Source organism: Hyalella azteca, unplaced genomic scaffold, assembly GCF_000764305.2.
Source record: "Hyalella azteca isolate HAZT.00-mixed unplaced genomic scaffold, Hazt_2.0.2 contig12068, whole genome shotgun sequence".
In the NCBI taxonomy this organism is placed as follows: domain Eukaryota; kingdom Metazoa; phylum Arthropoda; class Malacostraca; order Amphipoda; family Hyalellidae; genus Hyalella; species Hyalella azteca.
In genome coordinates this window covers 163,937-179,556 of record NW_025942036.1, presented here as the reverse complement: position 1 = coordinate 179,556, position 15,620 = coordinate 163,937, and the positions used below count along the sequence as shown (strand labels likewise).

Below are 15,620 nucleotides of genomic sequence, written 5' to 3'. Positions count from 1 at the left end.
GGATAACATAATAATTGAGTATTAATTAAAAGCCGTAACTCTCAAAAATTATTCTGTTACACCTCAGTTCTTCTCCAGTTGTTCTTCCACACGTCATCAGTATAGCTGCATATTTTTTGCGGTTTTTCCAATTTTAATTCATTTTCCTCTTGCACTCATCATATTTTATTATTATTTCATTTCAATATTTGTCATTAAACCCCTCCTACGTTTTTCCACAATTTGTTTAGTTTTCGTTCAGTTTTCCCTCTATATCTCTGTTCCCTCAGATTTACTTTAATATGCAAACTGTGTTACTGATAATTAACTCGGCCACACATAATTAATTATGTAAATAATTCCTTCAAAATTATATCATTGTTATGTCCAAATCCCTCCAGTATGCATGTATGCATCCCTTCGTTAGCTTCTTTACTACTTAACAGTAATTTTTCTGATTTTCTTTAGTTAACAACCAGTATACTTGTCATGATTCAATAATAATTCGCAATTTTTACCACCTTCGTATTATGCTCATGTATTCCAATCAATTCTGAGCATCGAATAATGAAAATCTATCGAATATAAATCACCACATTTATCAGTAAAATAACAATTTCATTATTTCCACAATTGAATATTATCAAAATTTAACGAATTTGCGATATGTGCATTCATTCGTTCCTGATTCACAGTATTAATTGTTTTATGTTTCAAATGAATTTACATGTTTTCAAGCTAGGCTCTGCCAATCATTTACCATTCACTATGGCTTTTCCTAATATATTTCTCTGATAAAGCAGAACAATAATACTAAAATATTTGGGAACTATATGCATGGGTAAATTTAGTTTCTATCTATCAACGCATGTTAATCCGGTTGCTATCCGAACATGTATTGTGTTTCCCATCTTCTGCCTTATAAACTTTATGCAAGTAACTAAATAAACTTTTTATCCTAAATATTTTCTCATGCAGACGTTGTAATAGATTGGCGCTATGATAATCTTACTATCATTACTTTCTAGGTCTCTGGGAAAGCTTCTTTCCTGACGGCCTCGAGTACTAAACTTAGTCTTCATAAGCCATCAACTGCATTACGACTGCTGGAAGCACCTGAGTCTATCATCTACATCATCTCATAAAGTTTCAGGGCTTTTTATGACATCATGTCATATTGTGATGAGATATCAACGACTTAACATTAACATGGATCGACATCGACATTAAGATGGATCATAGGTTATTCGATGCTTGCCGTACAAGCCTGAAATAATCTTATATTTATTTTCCAGATATTAAATCTAATTCTAAGGTATAGCCTTAGTCTACTTATATTTAATTGAATGACCTTCAACTATTCAGAATTTTTCGTACTTTTATTTCATAGATAAGAAAATGTTTTATTTCCGGTCTTACAATGATCCGCTTGGATGTGGTACCTTGGTTCTATTGTAGGTGGTGTCATGGTTCGGTTATCGCTGCAGAAAATCTGCATCAATGAACTGTAAAAAAATGAAGCCAGAAAAATCCAAGTTTCAGCTGAAGTAATTAAAGTTCTTCAGCAAAAGTTGCTTCAAATCTCAAGACTCTGACATATTCTGCTGAAGACTTCCCAAGAAACGAGAATTGGGCGTAGTTGTTTCAAAGATCCTGCACATTTACTTCCATATTTTCTAAATTAAATGCCAGCTAGCGGGCTGTGTTTTATCCGTGCAAACTTTGAATGCGTAAACCATTCGTGTTTCTGAGAAAAGTTTGGCAGATTTTTTAATTGGAACGAAATTGAGTTCAAATTAAGTTTTAATGAACAAACTGTTTAAAATTTCGAAATGATTTTGTAAGTTTTCCATCTGAATAAATTTTGGAATCGTGTTATTCACTCTGCATTCTGTTTTAACTTAATGCAATCAAAAATAATACGAAGAAGCAAACATATTAAAAATCTACGAATTTTATTTACATTGAAAAGCAATACAAATTTTAATGATACCAAGCTCAAAAATTGAAAGGTGTTCGAATCAAATGAACCAATTTATTTCCTTCGGCAGAGTCCAATTTTTGGGACTGCGCTAGAAATGAGAGTGCACTTGTTGTATCTCCCAGGGATCGCTTGCAGCATTGCAGAGGCCGTGCAATTAAGGCTCTTATTGAGCATTAGTGAAGCCCGAAAACTTTCAATGGCAGCCGAATTTCCGACTCGAATTGCTTGATTGGAGCAGCGACGCTGCGGAGACGCCTGCCCCTAGGCTTCATCATTGCGCCAATGATGGACTGGAGTGGAGTGGAGAGGTGGAGTGGTATGGTGGAGTTGAGAGGGTGCGGTGAATTGTGATCGAAATGAAAGTTGAGAGGACGAAAGGAATGATAAAGTAAATGGGTGGTCGAGTTGAGAGGTAATGTAGAATGGTTAAATAAATAAGTGGTTCAGCGGGCGGCTGAAATTGTGAAGCAAATAAGTTGGGGAGTTGAAAAGCGTGTAGAATTGTGAATCCCTCGTAAATGGGTTGGGGAGCTGAAACGGTCCTTAAAAATGTTGATGTAAATTAACGGTGAAAAATATCCTTAGGTGAGGAAGTACAAGAGTTAGTTAAAAATAAACTGGTACAGTGTATGTAATGTGTAATTGGTGCAGCAAAATTATCAGAAGCCTGTGCTGTACATGAGTAATGGGTTTGACTAGTAGATTGGAACGGCGAAGTAAAACATGGTGGTGCAGAGAGGTGAAGTTGAAGAATCTTAGTGCATATGTGTATACGTATGCAGATGATAATGCGCCGTGGATTAGTAGTGTGATAGAGAGTATAACACAGATTTTCCTAATATTGGTATTATTGTTATTATATTTATTATCATTATACTTCCTCCTGTTCTTCTTCTTCTTATTGTTTATTATTATTATTATTATTATTATTATATAATTATTCCTTTATCCTTTTACTATTATTATCGTCCCTCAGTTCATCCTACCTAATCACAAACCGAACTGAACCTAATCCGATTACAACCAGCAACATCGCATGCTTTTGCAACGTTCTTTTTCATTAGAAACAAAATATTCCTGCGCAAATTGTAACGAGCTTTAACGATACCAAATACCGAGCCTTTACATCGTGCTAGAGAGCATCAACAGCATTAAAAGAACTCGACGCAATCGAGTTTGTGATGTGAAGAATATAAACATTTATTCCCTCGCTAACGCTTCGTTAACAGCAAACTATAAGTAACTAGACTCCACGCAGGTCGAATAAACCGACAGATTTTTTAAACGCGGTCGTTTGTAACGCTACAATCATTTCTGATTCAGGATAATATAGCATTTGTAAATACGGGATAAATTGTCCATGCCGGCCGTAAATGGTTTAGCATTTGCTCACAGAAATAACACAGGATTCAGAATAGCGAAAATATTTTCAGCACTTAATCCCTATGATATTCATGTTCGGCTCTAATTGGTTTCGGTCTCGGCAGGTTTTTTGCGATTGCGATGCAGTTTACGAATCCATGTTAATGAACGAGTCAGAACAAAGCGCCATACCATGAGTTCCAAAGGCATTCTATCGGCTGTAATGAAACGTATCGTGTGTTATAAATGACTTGCGAGTGTCGTATTGCGAGCGTAAATTAAAAATTTGCATTTGCATTCGCCCGAATTCGATAATATAATTGACGGTGGTACAAGCAGTTAAATATAAAATTAACAGTTGTGTACATCCTAATTCGATAATATATTCGATGGTGCCTCTTTAAGTTATATATAAAATTTACATTTACATTCATAAGAATTCGATGATATAATTAATGATGCCTTAATAATGCGGTTTTAGGCCTGCAAATGCTGCATCAATCAGGCAAATTTAAAATTTTTATTTAGAAAAAAGTGAAGTAAAATCTAAATTTTCTCTTCAACACGGCGCAAAAATCAGTTTTGCGCGCATTTTTATCCATCTTTCACGTCAAAAAAGTTGTGCAAGTTCACAGTCCTTAAATCTTAATTGCGATTTAAATTTAACTAATGCATAATGGTAAGCAGAAAAAAGTTCTAAGGTAAATTTCAAGTAAAGAAATTTAATGCACCTAGCTTAGGTGATGACTGCATAAAAACCTAATTTCATGAACGGCGACATATTTGACAAAAAAATATTAATTTTTAAAACTGTTTCAGAGCCGGAGTTTTCCTCTTAAATATATTTTATGTTGGGCACTCCTGCAACTTCGCATGAAACTGATGTATCTTTTGTTCCATGCGTTTGCTCTGATTGACGTACTTACAAATAATAGCCCAATGCTCGTATTATATTTACATGCTTAACGTTCCATTTCTCATTCAATGTTCCTCATACTTATTAAATGTGTTGATGTCCATTGCCGCCTAAATATTTCATATTTTAGCTGTTTTAAGCATGCGATTAATAAAACACCTTCATCCGCCACTTATCCAATTATTTGAGAAAAGATATCTAATATTGAATTTTCCTAAATAAAGAATTACTAGTTACCTAAGTTATTGTTCATATCATTCATTCACCCCCAACTGCAACAAAATTAATATCATTACAGTTCACTAATCGGAAGACTGATTGCTAGTTTTACATCATATTGGCCACGGACTTCCATCGCCATAAGTGCTATATTAAATTACTGCCAGAGAGTCGCGAGCAATTAACAGGACACTGTAAATTCCACCCACTGCTCATGACTTGGAGTTTGTTGAAGTGGTGCTGAAAATGCTCAGTTGACTTTATAAACATGAAACTACGTGTTGATTGATTTAAAGTGCAATTACGAAAAGGAAGTGACCCTCAACACTGCAACACCGGGCGCTTGCTTTACAATATAATGTACTATATCTAATATTATTCTGATTTTACATACTATGTTGATGAAAATTTTACCTGTATTGCAATCAAAAGTCACGCCAAATGAATTTAAAGCAAGTAAAAATAAACTGCCAAGTGAAAGTGATTACTTTTGAAAAGTCATCAAATTGTTTAAATGAAAGGTATGATAATCCTCACTGACTTCGTTGAGATGCAGTGCATAAATTAAAATGGCTTGGGATTTAGAATAATTGAGAAAAATATACGAGATTACGAGATATACCTCGTAGATTATAAATTGCGATCAACATTTATGCTTCAGAAAGAATGTAGTGAGCTGAAATTTAATTTAAAAGTACAATACGGAATATTTTAGTAATTAGGTTTTGAGTTTTATAACTGAACCACTAACGTCTTACATTCTTTTGTTAATCGACGCTCAGCAAAATAACTTTATTAGGACATAAAAAGATGATAAAGATAAAAGTTCCACAGCAATGAATTATGCAAAATTTTGAAACAGAATTTTTTATATTCATGCACCTAGGATCATCTAAATAAAAAAGTGGAAAGATTTTAAGTCACATCTTTTCAGCTCGTAAAATACAGAATTTGAGAAATTAATTAATTTATAATAAGACTTGTTGTGAATTGACTCCGTGCACTTGCACCAAACAAAACTGCATGAACTAATGAGCGGTGTTCAAAAGTTTAAAGTATATTGCGTGAGAATATAGATCGATGTCATCGCAAGTCATTTCAGAAATGAGTTTGAAAGTAAAAGTTCAATTGTTCTCTTGATATTTTTCTCCTGATAATGTTTCATGGCGCCCATATTATTACAATTTATTCTGGATCTTCTGCATTGTTCAATGGTGAAATTTTTATTATTTGTATAATTATCATTATATTAATAACAATTATAATTTGATATTACAATTTTTTAGTGTCCGATGAATATTTGTAATCTTCATAAGAAACTCACTTGAATATTTAATGTTTCCTGATGTGGAACCCAATTATTTTTCATTGTAACACTAATTTTTGGAAATAATTTCCATTTCTAACATGATTTAGCTTATTACCGTGATTTAGCTTATTATATATTTTGTTTTATTTGAACAAAAAACATCTAGTTGGAAAATTACAGTGAAACAATTACATGCTCCTACAGAACTCCCTTTTAGAAGCACACATAGAACTGAACGCAAGATAATTTTCAACTCAACTGAAATTGCGCTTTCCCAACTTATATTCATTTGATTTGATGACTTTTTGGTGACGAGGACATTAAAAACGAAGCTAGAACTAAGGAAAGAAAAACGCACGAAAGATGTTTAATTCTAATTTATTGTCAATATTCGAATAGAATTTCATCATGAAATTTTTCCACGTTTGCAGGATAAAATATTTACACATTGTATGGATATAATTAACACTTATTGTTCGTTTGTTAGATTCTAGGTTTTAAACAGAACTCAAATCGAGGCGGGAAGGAAAGAAAAATGATCGGCAATGAACTTTAATTATCGCTACAATAAAAACAACTACTTTCTTGACCAATAAATTCTACTAGCATGCCGATTTCTATCTATTAAACAGCTCCGAGGATATAATTTTCGCCTTTAACCGAGTCTATCCTATTCTCTAGCTTTTTCATTATTTAAAATATAGACGCGCTAGTTTGAAACGAGTTCCAAAGTATCAACGATTGTCAAGAATATTAACATTTAAAATGATTATTTTTTTGGCATTATGTTCAACGAATAATGACTCATCCTGGATTTTAGATAAATAAGTAAATATCGAAATTAAATCTTAAAACTCAAGCCGATGACCTTTAAAACAGTAAAATGAATTATTATAGACGAGTTGAAGGACGGAAATGTTTCTTTAGGTCAAAAAGTATGTATGTAAGTGGACCCAAGTCGATAGGCACATAAATCAAAAATAAATATAAATCTTATATTTTTGAATTAATTCTGAGATCGGAAAGAAATTTTGAAATTAGTGGGATGGAGTAATTTTTCTTAATTCAGTACCTTAGTATAATTCCGCACCTTAGTAACACCCTGAGAAAACTTTGATGATATCTTGACCTCGTCTACCAAATTTCCATATGAAACATACTCGTATATTCGTTTTCACTTGAGATGTCAGCTATTAATATGCAAGAACTTTCACTACAAAATATCGTTCTGCGCGCAACACATGGATTTTTTTTTCTTTCATGCACATCATGAACAAGTTTGGCATCCTAGCACGGCTAAATCCTAATATCAGATCCCCAAAAAAACTAAAGAAGCAATTTACATTCAGTTTATACCTACGAGCTCACCGTGACATTCATCACTTTTGGAAATTGAATAAAAAAAAACAAAAAATTATTCCTAACTAACACCAATATCAGGTTCTAAAGTTGATGGAAAATTGACCTAAAGCAAACGAGATGAACGCAGCTTGTTGAAATAATTATTGTTTAGGTTTTTAGATTTTCAATGTGAATTTGGAAACGACGAAGTATCCACGACGAATTTGTACACACGATAATTCTTTCATTAAACAACATTCTACAACGGGTACTACTTGTACGGGTATTTCCTACCCTGAAATGACTACCTGAGCGGAACTAACACTATTTACTTTAGTGTCCTCATATCTATCCTTAGCATCAATATTGTAGGAGAAAAGCAGGAAAGAAACCTAAATCAAAACTCAAAACAATAACTAGAAAGCTCAGGACTTTTTGAATCAAACACCGATTCATACATGTGTGAGAATGTGAGTCATTGTCTGCATATTCATAAATCTCAATGTGTGTTCGTCAAAGGAAGACTCTTAAAGCAAGACGTTTTTTCATGCCCAAACGGCGCTTTTCTGGAGTTTCTTAGAAGAAGTCGATGAAGAAATTAGGTTCAGCATTGAATCATCTGTCGTAACACGGATTATCGTAATTTCCAGCAAAATGTTCTTCATCTTGATCTTGCCGCATTTCGTGACAGCATCCATGCATGTGCACTTCTGACACCGACGATCTTTTATGCTGTTCGTGATGATGCATTTGATGATGTTGTGCAGTTTCCAAGGGACGAGTCATGCTCTCGATGATAAATTCATCATCCTCATCATCGTCCATTTCTTCTTCTTCCTCGTGATAATCGTCTTCTCCCTCGAGCACCCCACGGTCCTCAAATTCATCCTCGTCCTCCTCTTGAACTTCCTCAAGCAATTGAATTTTAGACGAAGACGGAGTAATGAAAACTTTACGATCGCAGCATCTTTCCGCCGAGTGCTGCCCGAACCTTGGGGCGTCACAGGACATTGAATCTGTAGGAGCTGCTCCGCCAAGCGACGAATCTTCAAATGGAGTCAGTCTGTATTTTTCAGGGTTCAGCTCCTGTGTGAACTTGTGAGAGTAAATAACGTTTGGCTTCCTTATGGGGAATTCTGATCGGTCTAAGCAGTCGGTTTTAACTTCATGTAGTTCCTTGTCGTCGTGGTTGCAAATGCTGATGACGGTAAGAACGAATACTGAAAGTAGAATAAACGCACATACGCAGCCTACTGCTATGTACACAATCAATTCCATGTCTTCGCCATTGCTGGACCCCTTCAATCTACCGAGTAGCATTTTAGAGTCTTGAGTTAGAACCTTTTCCAAGTAAAAGATTTCCCCGGAGATTTCAAGGAGAGTCGTGTTGGCTTCAGCCAGAGCCTGTAGCTGAGTGAGGGCTTTAGAGTACAACCTCGTCTCCAAACTAATATTGACCATGAAGGTATTGTCACAGAATACGGACATTATAACTATATCATCAAACTTAGTTTCCAGCTTTGAGGCTAGTGCTGCTTTCAAAAACTTAACAAAAGTGTTCATTCTCTTACTGATGATGCCGCAGTCCCCGTCCATTACGAGAATAAGCCACTTGGTGCTCTTTTCTGCCGGGACTTTGCTGTGAGCAATTTGTGGACGTCCTGGCAGAGGAATGTTGTGACTCAGAAGAACCGACGGCTTTTTTCCAATCTCTTCAGCACTGGAAGAAGCTCGTTGATTGTGCATGAGGCCGCTCAGCACGATATCGTTGGGCAAGAACCCGATGTCTGACGTTGCGTAGAGAGGCTCGGGAAGCTCTGCCAACATTTCTCTTGGATATTTTTTTGTTAATTCGATGTCTTTGATGTGCGCGCTGCTCGGTGCAAGCTGCCCGCCAACAAACATCGTATTCGGTAACCCTGGAGTGAACGATTGTAAATTTATTTCATTATTGTTACCCTCAGTAATTTTCTCTCGGGTATTAAATTGTGGGTAGAGGCTGCTCTCAAATTCCTTGTAATCTGCGGAATTTTCGTCACTGTTAATTAGTTCCTCAGTGAACTGCCGTTCAACATTGTTGGCGAAATAAGGTTCAATTTTAATCGTGGAGGCAATCTTTTCTGTGCTCCGATTTTCTGTTGGCAGAGAAGCTTTACTGGAAAGTTCATTGCCGGTTTGATTGTTATCAACGGCAGAAATATTTTTGTCGGAAATATTGTCCATGGGTACTTGGTGATGTTGAAGAATGGAGATCGCAAGTAATAAATCTTGTGAATTTCGCTTCTTAGCTAATTCCTCTTCAAGTAAATCAAGATTCAAATGACTTACTGATGAAACATTTGAGGTCACTTTGGAGCGGTCTTCCGTCGTTGTAGTTTCGTTAAAGTTCGTTTGCGACAATTGGTTTTGTTTTGTCGAATCAGTTTTGTGAGCCAATGATTTTGTGGTTACTGTGCCATTTACAGTTTTGGATTCGATAAAAGTTCTGTTTCCTTGTCTCATTTCCAAGCTATTTTCACCTAAAATTTTCAGAGTAGAATTTAATTCCTTACTTAAAGGAACTGGCTTATCGTCCACATCAATTTTCATTTCCTTCAACTCATCGTCAGTTGTTAAATCATATTCAAGAGTGTTTTCATTGTCGATCCGATCATCATTTCTTCTAATGGTAGAATTGTTCACCTCGCTTCCAGACGTAGTTTTTTTAGGGAAAGTGAATCTTCTCCCTCTGCCGAGATTCCTTTGATCTCTGTCACCTCTAAGTGAGATGGCCATGAGGTACTCAGCCGTGATACCATAGGGTCGCAACTTTGCTGAGGCAGAAGCCTTCTTGCGAGTTTCATTGCCACGTGCCAAAACGTCATTTTGGATCTTCAGAATGTCACGTCTAGATTCATTTGTATTATTGTCTTCAAACGTTGCCAATCGGTCAGCATTTTTTTCCAGGAATTGAACAGAATTCGCTGCAATGATTCTATCCGCTATAATATCATCCAGGTTCGAGGTACTGCTATTATCAGCTGCCTGCAAATCCTTTCCGTAAGTCTGCAGAGAGTGGATGTCTGACGAAAGAAATTTTGGAAGCGTCTGTGTCGTTTCGTTTCCTCCTATTACGCCAGAATGAGTCTCTGATTTCGAGACTTGTACTTCAGTCTTCGAAATTTCTGCAGTCGAGTCAGATGAACCATCAGGCGCATTGATTCTAGTAGCCAGGTTGGAACTGGATTTTCGCGAAGAAATATTGGAGTGTATTTCGTCTCTGGAGCCAATTCCGGGCCGAGGTAAATCTCGCATCATTGCGGAATATTTCTCCGCAGGGGATGAGCTTGCAATCATATCAGTGGCCCCTGATGACCAGCCTGCAAAAAAACAAAGGCACAAATAAGCTCATACTCGGAAATTTTGTGGAAAAACAAACACGGCGTTTCTGCCTAACGCTTACATGCATGAAATTCATACGAAATATGACTTGATTTTTTAAGTCCTTCCGCTTGAAAAAAAATTGTGAAATTTTATAAAGCGCGAATTCACCTTTATAGAGAAAATTTGCAATTTATTTTAGGTTTTTTGTATTATTATAAAAAATTTAAAATTGAATTTCTTGACTGGGGTATCTTAATAAGAAATATCGTAAGGAATTAAGGTATTAATGTTGCAACGGATCGATCCGAATGAGCTAAATATATTCATTAATGAAGCAATATAAACAATTCCTTATCCCTTACGAAAAATTAATTGTATATCAGTTTTCATCAAACGATTTGTTATATATCCTTCAAACAAAAAAAAACAAAAGACCCGATTTCAGTCATGAAAACATCTTTGAATAGCAATAACAGAGAATAGTATGAATAACAGAAAAAAGTGACCTCGTTATCATTCCTACGTCAGACGTCTCATCTTGTTCAGAAATTATGCTGGTGCTACACTTTCCTCCTCAAATTTTCTGTGGCCAGAGGAATTTTATGCGGCACCTGGAGCTGAACTTTTTACATTTTGAGAATTTCATCGCAGCTGCTTTTTGCGGACGAACAATTTGCCTCAGGTGCCGCTGAGGCTACTGTCTGGATTGCAAAAATTTTCTAAAGTTAACGTCGATGTCAGGTATCGATCTCGCGCGCTGGCAATCACCGGGCTCAAGGCTCCGCTAAAACTGCCAATGAATACCAAATAAATTGTCGTTTCGACGTAGCAGAAACGTGAAGTATTTTTATCTGGTGCACAAAAAAAATTAGGAATTAGATTTTTGCTGGAAGGTGAGAGGTTGATGTTTAGAAGAAGACTTTAAAAACGCTTTAGAAGATTCGTCAACGTTTAAGTAATAATTTTTTAGTAAAATCATTTTCACCCTCGGCCAAAAAATGAGAATGCGAAATGAATTTCATTGCTTCGACAGCACAGGGGTAAATTTTTTTCCAAATTCGTTTTTATAACTCACCTGAAAGTAAAACTCCCAGCACCATCAGCACCAGCGTTGATTGCATTTTTGCGAGAACAAGTTTCTTTTGTTCTGAAAAGTCGTTTCGGTGGAGGACCTGAAGATTGAAATAGCCTGCACTCTTTCACTTATCGCGAGTATTGAATTATAAGTTCAGTATATTCTAAAAGCCCAACAAATCTATTAATTTCAAAGTTCCTCGACAATTTCCACTGCTTTTTAACGAGTTTAAAGTCTCACCGTTATTCCGTTTATATTCGAGTTAAATAAATGAAACTCAAATTAAATTTATACTCGAATTAAGTAAATGAAGTCTTTGTGGCCTTAAATGTCACGCTGATGAAATACGTTATGATATAAACTCTAATTGCAATTTATTTACGAGGCTGAAAATGCAGACATCCAGATGAGAAAGCGTCATTTTAATAAACCTCATTCATTATTAGGAAAGCCCAGTGTCCATATTTCCCAGATTCGCAGGACGGCGGTTAACGTTATCCTATAATATCCTTCGGCAAATGTTGACTGTACGGAAGCTGAGCCCCACTTGAGCCCAAACCAAAACAACCTGCAATGGTTTCAAACTGATGGCAGCGCAAGGAGTTGCCGTATTTCGAGCACCAAACTGCGTTTACTCTTAATCAGTTCCGTGATTGATTAATGCGAAGTCTGGGTGCCGGCTGCTCCTAGGTTTTTAATCAACGGATTTGATACGCAGTTTGGGACTGTAACACTACTGGGATCATTTTGAGTTAGATAATTTAAGGTTGAAATTTTCAGGGGCTCATGCACGTAGGTTTCATGGACATGGAATGATTCTGCACAGTCTTATTCAGGCTAGTTCATTCTCTATACATCAGTTTCAGAAGTATCAATGTTATGTTCATCGGCAATGCACAGGAATTGTAGTTCCTAAAATTTTATGTATTTTTCTGTCCTACGGAAGAAGCAGTGTGAATTTAGGAAATATTTAATTTTTTAAATAACTAATCCAGCAGCTACTATAAATGGAAATTTTATTTTATTCTAAATAAATGAACAACAATATTTTTTGATGTTTCCAAATTCTTTCATTGACAAACATTTAGAAAAATCCAAAATGCGAAGAATTTTTATTTCGACGATGCCCACCACAGGCGATGCCAAGCAGACTACGATTTCATATACTTCCAGGAGATGAATCAGATGCTGACGATCCTTCTTGTGGTATCAAACTTTTCCTCGAATAATATTCTCTCTTTAACGCTACATGACACCGATAATTGCACAAGTGATCTGGAAAGAAATAGGTACAGACATTGTGTGATGAATTCACATTAACATTGAAGAAGGTTATAATGCAACTTATATATACCATAATAAGGAATTAAAACATTCAAAATCTCTTAATATCAATCAAGATGCTTATATCTAATGGATTTCGAGTTTTCATTGCCAACGAGCGATAAAAAGCAACATCTTAGCCCAACATTTTTATTAATTCTTTAAGTCTGCGATTCCTCGATTCTCGAAAAAAAAACTACATGAAGGTAAATGCAAAAAAAAGGCAAGTAGGGTGCCCATATTGCACAACCTACCAACTAATTTGAATCCTAGAAATTAAACTAATTTCTATCAACTCCAATTTCCAGTACTAATTTATTGCATGAGAAGCAGGTAGGTTCTTGTGGTGGATTTAAAAGGAAGTAGCTTAAGACCGAGTCGGGAACTTTTGAAAAAAAGTTTTTTTATTCAATAGAAGAAGAATGTTTTTCTCAGTTATTGTGAGGAGTTCCTGGATATTGTGGTCTACGTAAAACATCTTAACTTTGACAAGGAAGCTCCCGGTTCATCAATTAAGCTTCTAAAAGTTACTCTAATCCTGAATTCATCAAGAAGTTTTCTTCTCCTGTAACTATAGGCTTCCTTTCATCGATGTTAGTCAGCTTAGTTCCTCAGGAAAAGCTTCTTTCAGGCGCATGTCTCTAATGCGTTTAGAGGACCTAAGAATGCCTCTAAAAGGAAAGAAAAATGTAGTTCTGATATATGAAGAATAAAAAAATGAACGCATTGTGAAAACAATGTCTTTTGTATCATTTAATTCTTTTGAAGTAATTAGTAAATGCACAGAAAAACGTCCTTGCGATATATTTTTCAAGGTCATGGTAAAAAAATTATTTTAGTCAAGAATGAGTATTATTTGGTTACATTTGTTCTATTTTTAGAATATTTATAGGAATCTTAATTTCACAAAAGCGAAGGAAATTTAATTTGTCAGTTTCCCGAAATTTCGATTATCAACTAGACTCAAGTAGAATACGAACGACCCAATGTAAAATATTTTAAATATTCATTTGTTGTTACCTAGCAAGTGTAAAATTTTTTTATGCTATCGTTATCATCATTTTATTTGAAACAATGACGTCTTGAGACAAGCTTTTAACATAGCAAAATATTGTAAAAACAATCCTTTCACGCAAAATACAATATTGATTCTGAAAATATCCAAAAAATGTGTTTTATTTGTAAAGTCAACAATAGCCAACGGCGGTGGTCTTTGTTTCAGGACCTATGAAACGTTTTTTTTAATCGCAAAATATTGTAAAAACGATCGTAACTCATACAAAGCAATATTGCACAGAAAATATTCGCATTATTTGTATCTTCAACAATAGAAGGAGATGGTCTTTCCATCAAGACGCAATATTGCGAGGTGAGACTGTGCCTTGACTTGCCCTAACACAATTAGTGAGTCTGGCGCTGCAGTCGTGCAGTCGCTCGTAAACTGAATACCTAGGCGCTGCCTAAAGTGATCACTGACACCTATGCCTATTTATGTGCCCAGAATACAATTATTCTTGGAGTTCAATTTAATATATAGAACTCACAGAAACAGTTGCTTATTTAATTGCCCAGAATACAAGTATTCTTGGAGTTCGTTCAATATTTAGAACTCACAGAAACATTGTCATATATTTAATTGCACAGAATACAATTATTATTGGAGTTTGACTTAAAATTTATAGCTAATACAAGCATATATATGCCTATTTAAGGGCCCTGAATACAATATTCTTAATTGGAGTTCGATTTAATATTTAAAGCTCACAGAATCATAGGTATATTTAAGTGCCGACTATAGTTCTTTTTTTAGTTTTATTACGTCATTCAGAGAACTGGTTACTGGTCATATAACATTTAGTCAAAAAAGAGTCTTTCAACAAAGAAACTGTTTTTATAGACATCAATTATTTTTCCATCATCACATCATGACTGATCAACTATTAGTGATTTTTAATATTTGTTAACTTATCGTCATTTTATCAATCAATCATTTATGATTTCAGAACCGAAACATGAAACTGGGGTCCACATACTTTTTGATGCCAGATAATAATTTTATAAGAAATTAGGGATAAAACTTTCTGTTTTCTTTGCATTTCTTACGACCATTTCAAGGCTTCTTTTACGTTGACGTTGGAGCTCGAAATAATTTATTCCAACAAGAAATTTTTACATTGGAGTGTTTTTAGGGTTTTTAGCTGATCAACCATTTTTCTAATATAAATCAAGTCTTAATCTATGATGATATAAACTCTTACATCTATTTTATTTGCAGACTTTGTAATCATATCTTCCAACAGACAATTCTTTGATATAAATAAAGCTAACCCTCTTTTTACAACCTTTGACAATAATTTCCCCGAGAATTATATTGTTATCTCAGAACTTTTATTTATACTACTCACTTTTATATATACTACTCTTCTCAAACTTTTTTTGTTGAAAACTCAACTGGCGTGTGTCTCATTAAGGACCAAAATGCCCTTATAAATGAGAAATTTCACCTATAGGTCAATCTAATATGACCAATGCGCCTGTATTTCTGTTAAATTGTTAAACTTGTAGGATTTGCAAGAAAAATGCTTATGCTTCTATAGAATTGCTCCTCCAGTAAACTTTTAAATGACCTAATGCCGTATTTTAAGAAATTCTGCAGCTCGTTAAATTTTAGGTAAGAAAATCATCTAAATTTTAGTAAACTCTCCAGCCTATTGAATTTTACGGAACAAAAACTTCAGAATTCTTATCA

At 35.0% G+C, this 15,620-nt stretch overlaps 1 protein-coding gene across 1 annotated transcript; it reads right to left on the bottom strand.

The window, feature by feature from the left end:
* Positions 1-6,848: 6,848 nt before the first annotated feature.
* LOC108677162 lies at positions 6,849-12,544 on the bottom strand. The gene is made up of 2 exons (XM_018165330.2): positions 11,549-12,544; positions 6,849-10,469 (listed from the first exon to the last, which is right to left on the bottom strand). Exons 1-2 carry the CDS (start codon positions 11,592-11,594, stop codon positions 7,726-7,728), a joined length of 2,790 nt encoding a protein of 929 aa, XP_018020819.1. The 5' UTR covers positions 11,595-12,544; the 3' UTR covers positions 6,849-7,725.
* Positions 12,545-15,620: the final 3,076 nt, after the last annotated feature.